Here is a 20,447-nt window from a genome sequence, read left to right on the forward strand (position 1 = left end):
GGCATGGTGGTGGTGTATGAGGTGTTAGTTTATGTTAAAGTCAGAGACAGAGGCTCTGAATCTGTTGTTGAAATGTATTTAATATTTTAAGTGATAGATCAGTACAATGTTGCATGTAATTGGAAAGGAAAATTATACATTGTTTTTTATTTTAATCAAATAAAAATCTAAAAAATATCAATAATGTAGGGCCACCTTTCACTGCAATTACAGTGACTGCAAGTCTTTGGGGTTATGGCTCAACTAGCTTTGCACGTCTAGAGATTGAGATTGTCACCCATTCTTCTTTGCTAAATAGCTCAAGCTCAGTCAGGTTGGATGGAGAGCATCTGTGAACAGCAATTATCATGTCTTGCCACAGATGCTTAATGGGATTTACTGTAGCTCTGGCTATATGTTTAGGGTCATTGTCTTGCTGGAAGATAAAACTCCTTCACAGTCTAAAGTCTTTTACAGATTTCAACAGGTTTTCTTCCAGGATTGCCCTGAATTTAGCCATTAACCCATTAGCCCATGAACTCTGACCAGCTTCCTGACTCCTGTCCCTGCTGAAGAAAAGCATCCGCACAGCATGATCCTGCCACCCACATGTTTCACAGCACCTCCTATGTATTTCTTTCAACAATGTTATTCTTCTTGTCCCTCTACCAAAAATGCCAGATTTGTGAATTTGTGCATAACTTATAGTTGACCTGTGGACAGATTCTCCCACCTTAGCGGTGGATTTCTGCAGCTCCTCCAGAGTGACCAGAGTGATCCTATATGCTCCGAAACCGAAAAAAAAAAAATGGATAATGGGTTTAGAAATTAGACGGTGGTCATAATATTATTGGCTTGATTGGTGTATGCAAAGTCCTGCATTTTCATTTACCCCCTCACAGTATGACCTTCAGAATCCCTTTTATTTCCCGTCTGTAATTACACTCATTGTGAATGAGCAAAAAGCGATGCACAGCATCTAAAATTTATTAGCTACAATTCATTTATTCCTGCCATTCAGAAGCTGCTGTTTGTGCAGGGTGGATGAGTAATCTCCTTCAGCTCTCTTTTAAAGGATCTACAATTCACCCTCTCATCCTCGCCCAGCGCTGGCCTGGTAGATTTAACTCTGTGTAATAGAAGTTAATGAAAACCGTCGTCCTCAGGGCTGGAGCGAGTTTTCCTCCCTGTCTGTACGGGCGAGTTCTGAGACAGCCGGGTTTTACATTCACACTCATCTGTGAATAAGCGCCGCCGGAAAACAAAAGAAGCCGTTCCTTTTTTTTCCCCTTGTTGTTTGTATGTGTCATATTCTTTTTGCATTACAAGCCATAACAAATGGGCTAAGCTGTGTACACGGCTCACGCTGCACTCCATCTGCTGACCCTCTAACAGCTCAGGGTCTCGATAATGACCAGCCTCCCTTGTTTGTGTAGCATGCAAATGAATGGCAAGCTGTGCACATGGCATGCCACTTGCGCTGGGGGTCCAGATGTGGGTGAGCAGCACCACTGTTTTCTCCATTCATGCTGAAATTAAGCATGGAGAGAGAGAGAGAGACAGAGGGAGAGAGAGAGAGAGAGATATGGTTTGTCAGTAATCTATTTTCTACAGAAGCCCCATGGACACAACCGCTCTCAGACACATGCAGTCACACAGTAGCCTGACTGCTAGGGTTTAAAATGTTCAGTGGCAGAGATTATTGTAAATCACTGAGTGGAGGGTCAGGTGCCAGAGAGCACAGTCTGTATTAGGAAGAGTCATCCCATAATACTACTATATGACCTGTACCAGGTACAGTAACTATGCAAAAGTGTGCAATTGTCTCACAGTAGCTGCATTTCAATGCTAAGGCAGCATCCTGGGGAGGCAGAATTGATTTTCAAAATTGAGTTTCTCACCTTTGGCAATGTCTTGTGTATGATCAAGTGGTTACTGTAGACTCTTCTTACAATGCATATTTGCTTAAATTAGACAACTGATTTTTTTGGATCACTTTCTAAACTGCTTCTTGTAAATGTGCTGCTCTTTTGAGGCAGAGAGCTAAGACAGAGAGAGAGAGAGAGAGAGAGAGAGAGAGAGAGAGAGCAGTTTGGGTTATTCTGTTTTTTTTTCCTATTATGCAAATAAATAATGTCAAGGTCCAATATTAAATAATATTCTTTTTACTAAATAGATGTTAGGTAGACATGACCAGTTCAGGTAATACTTACTCAAATTATGAGGTGAACTCTACCCAAACAATGTAAAGGCAAATTGTTGCTTTAAACTGCAACAAAAAAGTGAATAAGTATTATTTATATAGGTAACTCATGCTCCTAAACCCCTTGCAAATAAACTACAAAATACTACAAGTTACTGTCTAATTTAAAGAAATTACCCCTTTTACACATTTCCTCTAACTAATAAAACAAACAAACAAAAAAATACTGACTTGACTGGTGAGCTGATCATCTCTTTCAGCTCTTTGGATATATATATAATTTTAGATTACACATCTTTAAAGCATCACTGTCTAATTGACTCCAGCAGTGATAAGCTTAGTTTGAGTTTAAATTAAGTGATAATGAAAATGACACTGTATTTTACAGTATATAGTGCTTAACAGATCTCAGAAACAGTTTTACACCATAAATATTACGGTTTTATGATAAGCTATCATCAAAAGCAGCCCCAGCAGAACATGAGTGATTACAGAAGTATGTGCTGATTCTGCATTGTGGTTAATGAAGCCTATAATTTATTAGAGAATCAACGTTTTAATGGCCCATAGCCAGAGAGAGTGAATAGACGCTTTTCTAATAATGAATTCTTCACTTAATCCAGTAATGACCCTTAGAGACAGCTGAGCATTTATGTTAGTGCCTCATTTCAGTGTTAAAGCAAATGACATAGTTGGTGGTTGTCAGATTAGAATGTTAAATATCTCTCTTGAGCTCTCTGTGTGACAACAACCACAAAAAAGACATGAGAGGATATATTTCTATAAGGTTTAAAATATACATAACTTTCATATTGAATGTATCTTCAAAAATGTTTTCCCCTCATTTATCAGATTCCAAAATGCTACCAAATTGGCTTAAAAGTAGGAAAATATTAAAGTACTGTAAAATAGAGACTTATTGCTAGATTTTTTTTGTAGTATATTATATATAAATATACTGCTCTGACAAAAAAATAAATAAAAGACCACTTCAGTTTCTAAATCAGTTTCTCTGATTTTGCTATTTACAGGTATATGTTTGAGTAAAATGAACATTGTTGTTTTATTCTATAAACTACAGACATTTCTCCCAAATCCCTCATGAATTTTGTAATTTAGAGCATTTATTTGCAGAAAATGAGAAATGGCTGAAATAACAAAATAGATGCAGAGCTTTCAGACCTTAAATAATGCAAAGAAAACAAGTTCATATTCATTAAGTTTTAAGATTTTACAAATCAATATTTGGTGGAATAACCCAGGTTTTTAATCACAGTTTTCATTCATGTTGGCATGTTCTCCTCCACCAGTCTTACACACTGCTTTTGGATAACTTTATGCCACTCCTGATTAAAAAATTCAAGCAGTTCAGCTTGGTTTGATGGCTTGTGATCATTCGTCTTCCTCTTGATTATATTCCAGAGGTTTTTAATTTGGTAAAATCAAAGAAACTCATTATTTTTAAGTGGTCTCTTATTTTTTTCCTAGAGCTGTATTATATGACTATACTACATATTGCTAGTACTGGTATACTATTAATACTGGCAGTGAGTGTATTTACATCAACAATCAACAATCAACAATCCAATCATAATCAAACTTCTGCAGTAATCTTATTACTGATGTGGTCGTAAACAGCATATTTTGATTTCTTTGATTGAATTAAACCCTGGGCTCATCTTTTCAGGATCTTTCAAATCCTGATCTCCATCTTTTTATCCAGTAGGTTTGTTTTGTTATATTAGAAATCATAAAAGCAGGGATTCATATTTGCTGGTAAAATAGGCCAATGTTTACAAAAAATCCACAGCAAGAAGTTTGAAGTTCACCTCACATGTTTTTTGTGAGATTACTGGCTGGTTTCAAAGAAAAAAATCTGATTATTGCCACACTCATGAAAACCTTTATCAGATTAATTAAATGCATGTACACAATCTGACTTGATGCAGTTGTTACATTAGTATGTGCATCTAATGGATACCATGTTGTTTAGATTTAATACATTAGGCTCAGAGTTTAGAACACTTTTATAACTTCCTACTATTCTGACTTTTTTTTCTGAATTTTTTTCTTATTGAAGGTTGGAAGTTTATGAGTTGAGTTACAAGCTTGGGAATCAACCAATCATTTTTTTCGATTTACAATGTGTGTGATCAGTGCTGTCCTAGATTTGTCACTGGCTGTAAATGTGAGCAATAGTGTAAGCAGGTTTCAGTCAGTATTTTGGAGAATTGCGGCCTGAACTGAAGTCCTGCAGATGGGTCAGATAGCTATATAGTCTGAATATCTGGGAAACCTGATAACATCACTGTGTACCTCTGGCAGGACTGTCACTTTGAGTAAATGTGAAAAAACTGCTGAGTCGGGTGGACGGAGTTGAACTCTAGTCTCTCTCAAATGGCGCTGACTCAGATCCTCCAGTGTCCCACTGTGCTGATTTATGCCCCCACTTCATTATGCTCAGCCATTAATGCAATACCTTTGATTCTATGGCAGTGGGAAAACAGATGCGCCGTGTGGCACCTAATGAAAAAGCTCGCTCACCTCTCCATCCCTGACACCAGAGATATCTCAGCACGCAACTCTGAAACGCTGCCAATCAGCCAGAGCCCGGCCTCATTCGTATTTAAGAAGGAGGCAGCTGAGCAGGAACAAAATATGTTTGCATATTGAATAAACACAGCTGTAACTTGCACGGAGGATACAACGTGAGTCAGTGAAACATTTAATAACCACATATTTTTATTATATACTATTTTTTCATGAGATTTAACAATGATGAGAACAAAACAATTGAAAGGATTCTCTCACAGAGGAACATGGGATTTAAAACATGGGATTTGTCCCACATTGAATGTAAAAAATAGAAAAATAAACAAAATAAAACAACAACAACAACAACAAAAAAAGTACATTCTCTCTTGAACTCACTGGACCACTGCATTCACTGTACATACAACGAGAGTTTGTGTGGCCGGCCGTAACGACAGAGATGTGAGAAGCTGTGGAATCAGTCATCTCCGGAAATACTTCAAACAGCTGCCATACACAACACCAGAAGATTCCTAGAGAGTGTTGCTCCAAACACTAAGCTCCACCCACCACAATGACATGGCACTCGGCGAGTAAAAGAGAGGGGGCAGTACATGCACTGGTTTTAATGGCTCAGCCCTGAGCATGTAGCTTCGTGTGTGTGTTCGTATTTCTGGCTTTAAAAATAATTATATACAACCTCAATGCTATAAGCTATGAACTTTGACCTCTACAGGCCAGTAATAAGACCATCCAGCATCTGAACTGTGGAGCAACTCCCTATGGATCACATTTCAACTGTAAACAAGTCGTTACTAAGGATAAGACCATAAACATGTAGTTTAAGCAAAACTGACAAACAGTTCATTTTTAAAATAATGTATGGAGGAGGGGAACAAAAGCTAATACACATTCTATTACCTTTTTTATTTGTACAATGCCTTTTTTATTGTTTAGTTGGCAAGATTGCATCATGTTTGTTTGACTGTTTTCATGGCAAACCATTTTACCCTAGTAAAAGCATTTATTTCAGTTATCAACAGTAATAATATAAGACTTTTTGACTCATCATGGCAATGTAATTTAGAATGACATATGTTACTATTGATTTGCATGATATCGAACTCTCTCTTATCCATCATTAATTTTGTTGTTTAAATGTTGTTCCAGATATTTCCACTGTAATTATAAATAGTATAAATAGTCAAAATTATAGTCTAACTATCTGAAGTAACAACTTTAGTAAAAAGAACAATTGTATTGTACTTTTTACAAGTAAATTGTACAGTTTTAATCAATGTTAAATTCTTAAGAATAAAATAAAAATTGCATTATCACAATTTGGAGATTGAGCATCAATCAAGCTACAGCTTGTATTGTTGGTGGTATTTTAGGTTAAAATGGTTTGCCATATTTTGTTATTTTTAATCACTTTAATGTATTCAAATTCAATTGGCTTTGATCATCAGACTTTTCACACATTTACAACATTAGTGCACGAGTTCACATTCCAAAAATACTGCATCTAACTCATTACTATTCACAATGCACTGCATCCCCAATACTTTACATGCTGGTGAAAATATATCTGTTTAACAAGACCTGTCAGTGAAAGACTCAATACTTTGAATCTATTTTCGATATAGACTATATTTATATTTCTACTATATTTCAACAATATATTGGAACAGCAAAGGACCAGCCTCGGCTTATTTATTCTATTTATTCATCTAAATAACTTGCATCTGTTATGTTTCTAGTATATGGACTCACCTTGCAATTTAACATTGGCTGGTTTCTTCTCTTTCTACACAACTGTATCACCAAAAAAAAACTAACACACAGTTGCTTTGACATACGTGAAGCTGAACACGGCTTGGTTTCAATGAACAAGCCAAACAGGATTGTGCTTAAAAGTGCTTCAACACACTTGGAGGAGAACACTGACTGCCTGACCAAGCAAATAAATAGTCTACTAATAAACCAGCTTTTTATATAGGGGCAGCCTGTTATGGACGGCATCTGGCACAGCTGGAACCTGAATATTACTCCTAGCTGGTGTGCGGTATTTATCACTGTTGGAATTGCAAATAAAATAGTAAACCAAACATTCTTAACTTTAGTCTTATTCATAACCATTTCTGTTGGTCCAGTCATCATGAAATGTTCTGATTAAATTCATTTAAACACCTTTCCTTTTCTTTCACTCTTTTTGCATCTATTCAGACTTTTCTCTTCTGCTTGTTGCAGCAAGCACAAATGGGACTTGAAGAAAAACAAGCTTCAGTTAGCTTCCCACAGTGCCTCCAATTTCATATTTTCAAGATGTGCCACAACAGTTATTCTGGTTCCACATCTTCAAAATCTGCACATATTATTATGGTGCTGTTCAGCTGCTTCTCAGGGAAACTAAAAAACAACACACAGGAGAAAAACCTGCAGCCTAAAACTGCAGCAAGATGTCACTTATAACCACATTTCAGACTTCTTTAGAAAGTCATGCAACAAACACTACGAATCAGCACATGAAGACGACTTATAATGGGAACTGTGCAGCTGTGCTTAGGAGTTATCTTCTCAAACAGCAGGGCAGAAGAACACTAGTTAACACCTTTCTTCATATGCTTCTCTGTGTGATGGACGGTGGATCGTGTTTGAGGCGGGCGACTCTGTGCCGACAAAACTACAAAAGTAATACTGTTCCATGAAGAACCCTGAAGTTCATGACTCACATTCTTCTTCTCCTTATCCCCTTAAATCCCAGAGACCTGTCTAGGGGTCCAGGTTTTAATCCTTACTCTTCTACTACAACTACAAAATGTATATACCAGTGTTGCTGGTTTATTCATGGCAGTTATGGGCAGGGCTTTATTAGCACATTATTATTATCACTATTAGCTTGGGTAAAGTGGCTTTGGGATGATTTGTACCACCATCACATTAATCACAAAATAGAAATGCTGAAAAGACCATTTAACACTGAGGAACCAGACAAAAATGGCCTAAACCGGTAACCACTTTAACGGATGAGCTCTCTCCACTAGGCTAAATGGTGAATGGTGACTACTTGAATGGACACTCGATTCTACGGAACGATAGATAATATAAGGAGTACAAGGGGCAGTTCTCCATCAATGTAAGCATATTTTGAAGTCCTTCTCTCAATTTTTCAATGTGACAAGGCCCCTCTGTAGGAAAGGGCCTTGAAAAGCAGCCCTGGGTGAACACAGCCATAGTTGAATAATAATCCTGGAGTTTAAAGAGGTTTTAAACCTGCAGTTCCAACATTACACTAGAACATGACCTCCTCACAGCTGCCATAGTCACTCTCCATCATGTCCGAGTCTGCGCGGCTGCGCGGGCGCCTGGACGGCGACGTGTGACGGGAAGTGCTGCAGTCTGCGTACGAAGGCTGGGCCACACTCAGGCGAACGCTGAGCCGCTTGTAGCCCGTGGATACGTTGTCCATGCTGCGTGCATGCTGGGTGGGGTAGTAGCTGATGGCTGTGTACTCATTCGGACACTGTGAGCTGGGCAGGGGCAGACCATCCGGTCCCAGAAAGTCATCCAGGTTCTGGTTGCTGTAGCAAGGGGGCAGCGGTGCACGTCGGTCACTGCGCTCCAGAGGGAACGGGAAGCCCCCAAATCGAGAGTTTCGCCGAGAGTCTGTGGACGACATTGTTGGGTAGGTGCTCTCTACGATGTCGAACTGAGGGAACTCCTGCACAGCTGGAACAACTGGACGCCCAAAATAGTCTGGATCAGCAGGGTAAACTGCAAACATAGAAGAAAGAGAAGAAAAAGGATGTTTTTTTTGCTATAAAGGTAAACAGTTTAACATTATAAATAATAGTATATACATCTATTGTCAATACAATATAAAAAATAATTGCACCCAGAAGGAATCAAATAACAGGACAGAAACTTGCATAGGTTTGACATTGTGAGACATTGTAAAACTTAGCAGCATTCTTTAAAGGTAAAATATGCTTTGTTAAGGAGTTCAAAAACAATTTGAGCAGTTGAAAGAGTTGAAGAAGGGATGCATCATGAAGCTAGGGTTAGAATTAGAGTTAGAGTTAGCATGCTGTTGGCAGCAAAGTATAAAACAAGGCATTTACCAGCCCCACAAAGGATCTGGGAGACCCAAACTAAGCATGGACAGGAAAAACCAACACACTGTCCAACATGCACAGAGTAACCCAACAGCCACGATTGTGGACATTCAGTAAGCAGTAATGCCCTCCATGATTCTGTTGGTGCCAGCACCACTGGCAGACGGCTGCAAAATGCAGGACTACAGTCACTATAATATAATGGCAAAATCTGCATGAACTGTGTGAAAATATTTAAACTGCATGGGATAGATTACTGTAAGACACCTTTAAAAATGTGGACATCTTCATACCAAGTCTACCTGTTTATTCATTTATTTATTATTTGTATTAATAGATTTTTTTATTGTTTATCAGGTCCTCAAGACATATGAACAAGCACTCTGACATCTGATTTTTTAGAGTACTTCTAGATCAAGAAAAAAAATCTGTAATTTGCAAGTTACTTGTCCTTTAATGTTTTTCCCCAGCAAATAATCATAAGAAAAACACATTTACAAGTCTTTGAGTAAAAAGAAAGCTCCGAGACTCACCTTCATAGCTTGGCTCCCAGTTGTGCTTCATGATGGAGTCATTATCAGAGCTGGTGGAGGGTGGAGGGGGAAGGTTCGGGGCCACACTGCAAACCACAGGGCCCTGAGCCTTCTGAGGCCGTGAGCCGGCCTGAGCCAGCTCCCTTTGCTCGCGGGGCTTCAGGGAGCGGAAGGGGCTGTGGTCGTTCCCTGAGCCGATCAGGGTGCTCATCTCCATGGGCGGGGAGTCTCCTCCATCACGCATCATGCTCTTGGTCAAACCCGTCGGGAAGTAGCCGTTGGAGTCTTGCACGCAGCTTGGCTTGTGCTTCTTGTAGCTGATGTAACACTTTCGGGCAAACACGAAACCAGCGACCAGAAACACCAGCGCCATCACCCCCGCACAGATCTCAGCGATCTCTATATATCCAATTCCTCTCGAGAGCTGAGGCAGTGGGTCACAGTGGATCGAGCGCTCAACCATTTTACAACCAAATCCGCTGGGACAGGGGTTTGGAGAACAGGCATCGATCGGGGTGTGACAACTGCACGCAAAAATAAAGAGAAGAAGATGGATGAGAGGAGAAAAAGGTTCAGAGCTGTGTGCACCATGAATGTTTAGACTATGCCTAACGAGGGAGTTTGGGCGGGAAAAGAACAAAGGATGCAAGGAGTAACATTGTCCATCTCAAAACCATGAGGAAAATAAAAATGCAAAAGCAAAGAAGAGTTTCTGAAAATAAACAGCAAAAACTAAAGGTTAAACTGGGAAGACATAGAGACATCTGTCTTCCTATTTCTTGTAGAGACTTGTTTCTTTTTGTTTCTTTGTAGTAGGGAAAAGGAAAGGAGGCTCAAGGAACTAAAATGCTGGAGAAATAAGAACAGATAACAATCTCTCTTTTACTCACACACACATGCAAAGTCACGGCAAGGAGTGTCTTTGTCTCATTGGTTATAAAGGTATCTGACCAGGTGTTGCCCCGGTGGCTGGTGGTCGTCTAGGTCTAGAAAACTCTTTTACACTATCCTCATTACTGCTGAATTAATACTTAAAAATTTGCTAGTTCTGAACAGCTAAAATGGAACAGGAATAGGAGCACCTTTTGAACATCTGTCCACGGTCAACTGTTAAGCATGGGGGTGTATGTATCTTGCCTTGTGTTGCAGCCAGTGGCAGGGGGAACATTTCAGTAGTAGATGAAGATGAAAATCTTTGTGGAAATTGTGAAAACAGGGTGGAATAAAGGGAATAAAGCATGTGAATATCATTTCTGTAGTGTCTGTGCCAATGTGCATTCTAATTTTTCATCATCTTCAAAACAGTACAGTGTGGCAGTTGGGGGTTCTCTGAAAGATGATGTTCTTTAGTTTGTCTCTCAGGGAAAATGGAGTTAGAGATTTTCAAGGTTTGAGCCAATTAGCCAATGAAAGAGGTCAGACAGGAGCTAAATCATAAGGCACTATTCCATTACCTCAAAGGCAGAGGAATAAATCTGATGAATGTTGTTGTGCGGCGCGCACACACACAATTTACATACGCTGTCTGGAATTTGCATTTTTCAGGAAAAAGAGGAGAAGCCGCTAACTGTAATGCACAAAGCATTGAGTCCCCTGTGCCCTCACCAAGATAAAGTATGTGTGATCGCACTGAGCACTGCTGCAGTGTGCGGTTCTTACCTGCTTCCAGTCATTTGTTCAGGGCAGTGGCACATGTAGCCTTGCGGTTTTGGCACACACAGGCTGCCGGGGGCGCACGGCTGAGATACGCAGGGGTTGTTGTCCAGCTCGCAGCGCCAGCCAAAGAAGTGGGGCGGGCAGCTGCACTGCAACTCTGGAGAGCAGAATTTCAGAAAACATCATGTCTTAACTTCTGAAAGAGAAGCTGTCACCCTGGCGCCGGCAGATCCACAGAGATCCATGCCGAGTTATTTGAATGGAGATCAAAGACCAGAACCGAAATCACTGAGCCTGACGTTCTCGCACATCTTTTGAAAATGAAATACGTTTGGGGTTATTATCTCCCTAGCTTCATTTCCATAATTGTGTTGCAGTGAATAGTGCTTCTGCATACAAATACACATATAGAAATTTCAGCCTAAGGTCACAAATATTAGAGCGATTGCAGAGACGCAGCTTAAATAAACCTGCGCACAACATCAAGGCTGTCACTAAATTGGTTAATTGTGTTTCCACTATAACCAGAAACCAATTTGTTACTTAGAATCATGTGAAAAAAACCATGTAACAATATTTTTTAAATAAAGATTAAGTATGCATAAGTTTAAATATGTTTAAACTACTAATTACTAACTGGTTTTTACATGGCTGTGTATTTCTCATATATTTCTCATACTGTATATACAGCTCTGGAAAAAAATTAAGAGCCCAATTTCTGAATCGGTTTCTCTGATTTTGCTATTTATAGATATATGTTTGAGTAAAATGAACATTGTTTTTTTATTCTATAAACTACAGACAACATTGTTTCCAAATTCCAAATACAAATATTGTCGTCAAGAGCATTTATTTGCAGAAAATGAGAAATGACTGAAATAACAAAAAAGAAAGCAAGTTCATATTCATAAAGTTTTAAGAGTTCAGAAATCAATATTTGTTGGAATAACCCTGGTTTTAATCACAGTTTTCATGCATCTTGGCATGTTCTCCTCCACCAGTTTTACACACTGCTTTTGGATCATTTTATGCCACTCCTGGTGCAAAAATTCAAGCAGTTCAGTTTGGTCTGATGGCTTGTGATCATCCATCTTGCTTTTGATTATATTGCCCAACTATTACATTTACAGTTTGCTTTTAATTTTGCCCATAGCACAGTTATATCATTTTTAATACTTATGTGCCAAAAACATGCATTTTGTATTACCATAATTCAAGCCTTGTTTGTTGCTTTTAATTTGAGATGCCTGTTTTTTCTGTCTTTTTATGACGGATATATTCAAACACCGGAAGTAGACTGAAACTAAACTTAAACATGAAATGGACAGCAGCAGAGCTAAGTTGCTGAAAGCTGAATAAGTAAATGATATATGTAAATGCACTGTCTCTTTTTTCCTGGTAATAACAATTTTTTTTATCATTTGTTAAATAAATACTTCAGGTACTGAGTAATTAGCATGTGAGGTCACATAAGGAAAAGAGCTTATGATAACTACAAAGATTTATTCCCCCTCATTCTGTTCTTAATTAGTACTTTACATAACGCTAGGCCAATGCAAAATGCTAAAGAGGGTCAGGAGTGCACACATGCATTATCCCTATTTTAATGCATAGACATTAATGAATTCAGTTTCAGTTTAATCCTCACCTCCGTTTAAGTTTTGCGTACATGTCCCTCCGTTCTCACAAGGGTTATCAGCACATCCGTCCTCTCTGCAGCAGTTGTACATGCCGAACAGCCGGTTCCTCTGCGAGCCCAGGCTTGTGGTGATTTCCTTATTCCTCAATGATTGGCCGTTAAACTCCAGACTGTCCAGACAGCCTTTGAAACCTGGTGAACGGGCTTCTGTGTTGGGGGTGGCGAGCAGCAGGGCCCCGCGGCTCTGAGACAGCCTGCATGGTTCCGGCAAGATCACAGAGTTGGTATGGGTGCCATCAACAGTAAGTCTGAGGGTAGTTCCATTGACCTCCAGAGAGACGTAGTGCCAGCGGTCATCGGCTACCGGGTGGTCTTTCAGGTGCAGGCTTCCAGGGAGGACGTTTCCACAGCCATAACGGAAGAGGATCTCCCGGTTAAACACCTGTATGGACAGAGACACATTAAAAGGTTATTATGAGATAGAAAAACTGCCGGGGTGCCATATTGTATATTTCCCAATAATATTGTTATAATTTTGAAAACGATAAAAGACATGTATTTGTTTTGATATTTACTGTAAAGCTTTTAGAGTGTAGAGTATATATATATATATATGTGCACATTTACTAAATATTTTGCACTTTAGATTGTGGTAGATTTTTTATGTTACATTATTTCTTTTGTTTTTCTACTTATTTTATACATTAAGTCTTGGCTAGTCACTGTTGTCTGCAAAAAAAAATCTTATAAATGTTTAAATAAGTTACTTATAAGACCTTCACATTTTATTTTGTTGCAGTAGTTTATTCTTTAACTTGTCATATTTCCAAGAATACTGTTATTGCAAAAACAGCTTAAAATGTTTTAATTATTTTAAAAATATGCAGAAAAAAGTATTTATAAATCCTATATATTAGCTTCTAGAAAGTAGCCCTTAATATATATATTAGTAAGTTAGCAAGTTAACTTCAGCTGAATATTTAATTTATAGTTATGATATTTAGCTGACAAAAATAGACTAATCTAGCACTAGCAGTTTTCCTCTTTTTGGTGTAGTCTAAAGTGCTCATCTGGCTAAAGAACTAGATCCTAGTCTTACACAGAGAGGCCAATATTGTAACCACTGTGCTTAACCAAGCACAAGCAGAATTCACAGTAAGATTAGCAAATGTAAGCTGCTAATTAGCCAGAACGAGTATGCATGAACAATACTCATTTTTTTGTTTTGAGGCTGCAATGCTAAAGCAAACAGACTGTAGAAATCAGAATTGCAGTCGAACTGGGTATGCTAAATTTAAATTATTACACACATGCATCAAACCATGCTGAGTTGTTAACCTTAACTAATCTCAACTTAAATATTCAACATATTTTGTATGACATATTGCGCAATTTTATTTATACGAATGAAAAAATTAGGTTTTCAGCTTAGCTACACACATGCATATTAGTATGGTACAAAAGTCTTGTCAGGATCCTCATGCATTTGAAGTAAACTAAGCTACATTATTTTATTTTTTTTACATAATTTCACATAATTAGACCTATTTTGCTTTAGCTGCAGGCTTAATGTAGTCAGGCACATAAAAAGTTTTGAAAGAGGATGGTTACTTAATTGCCCAGTTTTTGCTTTTTATTGTTCAGAATAAATGGCGCAATATAAATGAAGTGCCTTTGATTTACCCTGCTCTTAATAAGGCAGCTCTATGGTTTGTGGTTCTTCAGTAGCTGTGAATTGGCTTAAAGCACCACAGCAAGGAAGTGTTTTTTTTCTTACTGGTTGTTGTTTTTTTAGCACAGTGCCAACTCACGAACTCCAGAAGCGCTTTGAGTTGGGCACTAGTAGTTCTGCAAGACAGAGCTCACAGGAGCTGGAGAAGAGTCAGCTCGCTTTCAAGCTCACTGGGGCTCTGGGATGCAAGGTCATGCTCAAATCAGCGGCATTAGCATGCGCACGGACATTTTTTTGCCTCCTCAGCGCTGCACCGATAAATAATGAAATCGCTTCGGCCTTTCATATTTTTTTTCTCCAGTGTTTCCTTCCATGCATTAGCTCTTTCTCTCTTTCATTAAATATACACAGCATTGCGTATGTGGCTTAAATTTGCAAGCATCACGCTGATTTCCAAGAGCATATATTATTCATCGTGATCATCATCATCATCTTCATATTCGTGCCAGCCATTTATTTGCTGCAGCAGATTCTTCTGAGAGTTTTTGGGGTGTGTGAAGAGTGCACAGCCTCTGATGTATCAGTGCTCGGCCTATGTGCTTTTCTCATTTTCTTTAGCTGGACTGGGGCCTGAGTGTGCTGTGCAGAGGGTGGTGATCCATGTTCTAATGGAAGAGCTGCTTTACTCAAGAGACCTTGTGAAGATGAGTTTGAGGGGGGGGTTCAATCAGACTTTTAAGCTTTTTCATGCCACCGCTGAGACTGACAGGTAAGAAGGCTGCTTTCTTTTAAGAGTCCACACCAAAAACCACAACCGCCGGACCTCAGCATAATTGCACTAGGCTTAAAATCAGCCTGCGGCTAAAAGTAACATCTAACAAGTTGAGGCAAAAAAGGTGCAGCGAATCCAAATTCCCCTGAACGCTCTTAATTGTACAGCAGCTACACAAACTGAAGCTACTTGTTACTAAAGAAAACATAATGTGATTCCACTTTACAGCTGAGATCAAAGCAGTAAATTATCTCCGGTTCAAGCACAGGCAATGCTTTTGCTGATGTTTGACTGCTGCAGAAGGAAGTAAAATAATCCTTTTTATGGCTCTGGGTAAAGAGGATCACACTACAACTGCATACACCTGATTTATCCATTTAAAAAAATGGAAAATAAACACAATAAACTCCCAATCACGGCTTCCTATTTGGACTCCCTGAATCATTTAACAGTATCTGTTCCACACTGCCTATCAGATGAGGAATCTTGTTCCCTTTAATAATGTTAGATCCTGGCTGTCAGTTTTCATAAATGTTACAGCAGCTTAACTGACAAGTCACCTTTCCTTCCCTCCGTCTTGTCAGAGGTGGTCTTGTTCAAATCGACCTAATTTCCATCTGAAAGGTAATTTCTCAAGAGGCGTGAGTACAGAAAAGAAGAATTAACCAGGAAACAGGTCGCTCTTAATTCCCGGCATTTTCTGTGAGATGCATGGCCCGCTCTTTCAACCTGGAATATTGATGAGGGCTGGAAGACACTAATAATTTGCCATGGTGCACTAGAGCATCACCACAGCTCTGAAGGAACACAAACTATGTCATGTATCTTGTCAAACCCTTCACGAAGGAAGCGTAAATGGATGCATGGGAGAAGTCAAGGATGACCATGATTAATGATTCTTTTTGAAGCCTTTCTCTGACAATAATGAAGACGATCCTCAACAGGGTTTGAAACTCGGAGGAAAACCTGGGAAATACAGAGATGACACTTTTGATGTCTTAAGCCACTGCATAAAAGAGGGACCCTGAGGGAGATTACATCACATGACATAAAAAAGTGGAGGTTGAGGTTTTAATAAGTAGCACCCTCTATGTTTTTTAAACATTGAGTTTTTTGTGTTTTTTTTTTTGTCTTGTGTGGCATCGTCTGTAAGATGTCCTACATAAGATTTGAGCTCCAAACATTGTGGGGCCGACCAGATAAATCTGCTTAAGATAGAGACATCATGCCCTCATTGCCCTGCTTCCTGCTTTGAAAGTATGGCAGGGGTAGAAGACTAAGCCAAAGCTTCGTCATAACATTGATTCTAAGAAAATGAATCGATTCAGTGATATGCTCAGACTCAGAGGCAGAATCAAAGGCACTCTGATCTGTATTAGAATATTCTTTGAAATGCAAGTGACTGATGCACAAGCCTTAGATTTAGATTTTATTAGGATATAAAAGCATAACTGTCTAATGAAGCACTTTTTAAAGCCTTATGTGAAAAATATGTCTCTTAAAAAAAAAACAGATCTATATGTTTTATATGCAATCTTTGACTGGCTAATGAGAGAAAAAACATGTGAATTCTTTTCACAGCTTGTACTCTTCTCATTTCTAAATATATTTAATATTTAAATTGAGCAGAAGGGAAATAGAAAGATCTCTAACCTTGAACTAAAATGTTAAATATGTTTTTTTAATCTTTTTTTTATTGATTCTTATTGTATTTTAAGTGAATTTTATCATTTTTATCTTCTTTTTTTGTCTTATTCTGGGTTGGTTTGCTCCTTCCTCAGATGATCTTGACTTCAGCCCAACACAGTGGATTTGAAAATTCTAGCTTTTGTACACTTCTCTTGCCTCGCCATCAATAAATATTGATTTCCTCCAATCAAGTCCTCTTTCAGCCTGCAGATTCACAGGCAGATACACTGTTTTGTGGGCTGCTGATTGGGAGCAGTAATACCTGTAATATTCCCCAGTCTGAGGCGTTGACAGTCATCACTGTGCCTTCAGCATTAGATGTCTTGATTCGCAGAGACAGGTGGAAGTTCTGTTTTTCCTCCTCCATCTGATAAAGATACTTCAGATAACCGTGCCCATCAAATCTCACAGCCGATTCTACAACACGGAGAGTGCAAATTGTTAGTTCAATTTTGACAACTTTCTGCAAGAAGCAGAAACTAATCAATGCCTTATAGTTGAGTCCAAACACAGAGTGGAACAAATAACACCTAACTACTATACACAGTCAGAATATCAGAATATTATGAGCACCTCCTTGTTATTATCCATTTATTATTATCCATTTTTACTGACTATATAGCACGTTGTACTTCTATAATTCCTGGCTGTAGTCTATTCGTTTCTCTGCATATTTTATCATCCTTCTTTCACCATGTTTCTTAATGGTCAGAACTCCACAGGACCATCACAAAGCATGCATTATTTGGGTGGTGGGCCATTCTCAGCACTGCAGTGACACTGATATATAATGGTGGTGTGTTAATAAGTGTGTCGTGTTAGTGTGTGCTGATAAAAGTGGATCAGTTGCAGCAGTGCTGCTGGAGTTTTTGAACACCTCAGTGTCACTGCTGCACTTCAGCCAACAGCATCCTATGGACAGCGTCATGTAATCACTGATGAAGGACTAGAGGACAAATGACCCAAGTCTCCCAGAAGACGCAGGAGTTGACCGCATATCAATAACGGCTCCCTGATGCCCGCAAGTCAGATAAAATCTACTGGAATCTCGGCAACACAGACTTTTTTTACCCAATTGTGTGTAAAAGTGTGTGTAAAAGAAAGGGAGTAGGAAAAAAGTCGCTCCCCTCGTGTGCATATTGATGAAGCACATGCAAAACAGAGAGGGTTCTGATTGGCAAGTTGTCTGCAAACTCTGTAAGTTAGCTAATCAGTTTTTAGTGTGGGCGGGCATTGTTTTTTTTCCCTTTCTAAACAGGATGCATTCAAGAGCATCATGGCTCCCAATAAAACTCGTTTTACCTCTGAATTCTCTAAGGTATATTTAGTTTGTAATAGTGATGGAAAGATGGATAATAACATACGCAGAGAAACTACAGTAGAGAACTACAGTATGTAATTATAGAACTACACAGTGCTTTGTGATGAGATATCACTCTTAAAACACACATTTCAACTTTACAGCAAGGTCTAGGTGGGTCTGGCAAACAAACTGGGCAGGCATACACATGGCAATGAACTTGAAAGCACTGATCTATAGTCATACATCTGATCTACAACACTTAAATCCTCTCTGACCCAAGACTTTAGGTTTATTTTTCCTGTAGTAATACCAGAACAGAGTCAAAACACAGATGAGATCTCTGCTAATCCTGCTCGGAATGTGGCGTGTGTTTGAGAGGCAGGCGCCTACCGTTACAGGAGCAGACGCTCTCCCAGCTGTGGCGGGGTGTGATGAAGCTGGCCCGTGCCGTGCTGTAGTGGTTCACTCTCTCCTCACTCATCAGCACAGAGCTCCTGCAGCTTTGCTCGTGGCAGCCGGACCGCACACAGCCACCGTGCCTCACCCTCAGCACGCTCAGGCCCAGAGTGTTCTCCACTTCAGTCAGTGCTCCAGTCAATCTCTGAGCATCCACGGGTCGAACCGAACCTTCGTGAGACCGCCGGACCAGAAGCACCTCCAAGTTTACAGAGTCAGGCTCCTGCTGCAGGCTGGCGATGTGCAGCTCTTGCCTGGGGAAAAAATAGGCATTATTTTTTAACCTATTTCAAGATAATTTATTAAATGAACGTTTTGTTTAATATTTAATCCAATAATAAGATGTTTTTTTTATAGTTCTTAACACCCAGCCAGGCTATAAGATATTTTTTTACTTAATTCATTCATTTTGTCTATCCCTGAGTATTATTATTATTATTCACTTTAGGGGTGGGCAATATTATATCGTATACAATATATCGTGACACAGAAATATCGTGATATTAAAAATCCATATCGTGATAATAGAGATGTTCTGTCTTAAAAGTAGTCTATTATTTACTGTGAAGCTTTAGGTGTATTTATTGTATAATTGTTTTAGTTTGCAGTTTATATGCATGCACTAAATATTCTGCAATATTTTTTGCTGCATTATATTATTTTATGCTATATTATTTATTTTGCCACATTATGATTATGCTGTTATGTTATTATACTATATTCCTGAAATTAATTAATTATTTTTCTGTTTTCCTATATCACCAAGTATATCGTTATCACAAAACTACCCTGAAATATCGTGATATTATTTTAGAGCCATATCGCCCACCCCTAATTCACTTATTTAGTACTATTTTTCTGCATTGTGATGACTCATTGACTGTATGAATTCTGCCAGTAATTCTTCACTTTTTTAAGAATTGTTTTAATATCAGAAACAGTAACTTTAATGTTATATACTGTATTTTTCTTGGCATTAAATGAAAAAACTGATATTTTGTACACAGAACTAAAACAAGCCAATTTCTAACCCCTAGGTTAACTATATTTTGGTTTTCGAAAAAGAAGACACTATGAATACACATGTGTTTATGATTGTTTGGATGTTGTGACTGTGGGGCTTCCATATAGGCTTACGTTAGAATAGGTACTCATATGAAAAACCATATGAGTGTCTAGGTATAAAGGTGGGAGCCAGTTGAACAGTAATAGTAAAAGCCCTAGTCAAATCTAGTTAAACAGTAAAACATGACTTCAGGAGAATATTCTGTTTTTGATACTGGAGAGCAGCACATCCTCTCCTGACACAATATCTGTTAGAATAAAAGCAGAAAGCTAGCTTTTACCGTGTCTTCCCTCCAACACCTGCTCCTTCTAAAATATACCACCTACCAACTACTACTAACTTCCAAAATAGAGCAAAACACACATATAAAAGGAAAAGTACAGGAGGACGCAAGAAAATTAAATCCAGGAAAGCAAGTGGGGGTGAGGCTAAAAGCTAATCCAGCTATAATCATATCTGCTTGTGCTAGGAGTACACAACAAATGGACATGAGTTTTTGTTACAATTATAAAACTATTTTCAATGTGTGGCTGTTTCAATAGTGCTGTAAAACAGATAATAGAAGAAGAGTTTATCATTATGTTTCTTAGCTAAAAGGGGCTATAGGGGTAAATTGATGTGTAACAGCTTTCTATTTATACATCAATAAACGGCTTAAAATAGTCAATACATGCATTTGCTGAAACATTCAACTAAACATATAAATTTGACCATTTAATTAAATATATAATCAGAGCTACAATATAATACAAGAGGTATTTCATTCAAATATACAGGTCTGGATAAAAAACGATGAGTTTCTTTGATTTTACCAAATTGAAAACCTCTGGAA

General features: G+C 38.6%; 1 protein-coding gene across 1 annotated transcript in view; it reads right to left on the reverse strand.

Moving 5' to 3' along the window:
- Positions 1-4,902: 4,902 nt before the first annotated feature.
- fat2 (FAT atypical cadherin 2) overlaps positions 4,903-20,447 on the reverse strand; it is a 55,294-nt gene continuing 39,749 nt past the window's right edge. Inside the window, exons 20-25 of the mRNA XM_022684053.2 lie at positions 18,484-18,803; positions 17,053-17,207; positions 12,667-13,099; positions 11,022-11,175; positions 9,363-9,886; positions 4,903-8,488 (exon numbers count right to left, since the gene is read on the reverse strand). Of these exons, the coding sequence (XP_022539774.2) occupies positions 8,007-8,488; positions 9,363-9,886; positions 11,022-11,175; positions 12,667-13,099; positions 17,053-17,207; positions 18,484-18,803 (2,068 nt within the window). The 3' untranslated portion in view covers positions 4,903-8,006. The remainder of the gene's footprint in view (positions 8,489-9,362; positions 9,887-11,021; positions 11,176-12,666; positions 13,100-17,052; positions 17,208-18,483; positions 18,804-20,447) is intronic.

The sequence above is a fragment of the Astyanax mexicanus genome, chromosome 10, assembly GCF_023375975.1.
Source record: "Astyanax mexicanus isolate ESR-SI-001 chromosome 10, AstMex3_surface, whole genome shotgun sequence".
In the NCBI taxonomy this organism is placed as follows: Eukaryota; Metazoa; Chordata; class Actinopteri; order Characiformes; family Acestrorhamphidae; genus Astyanax; species Astyanax mexicanus.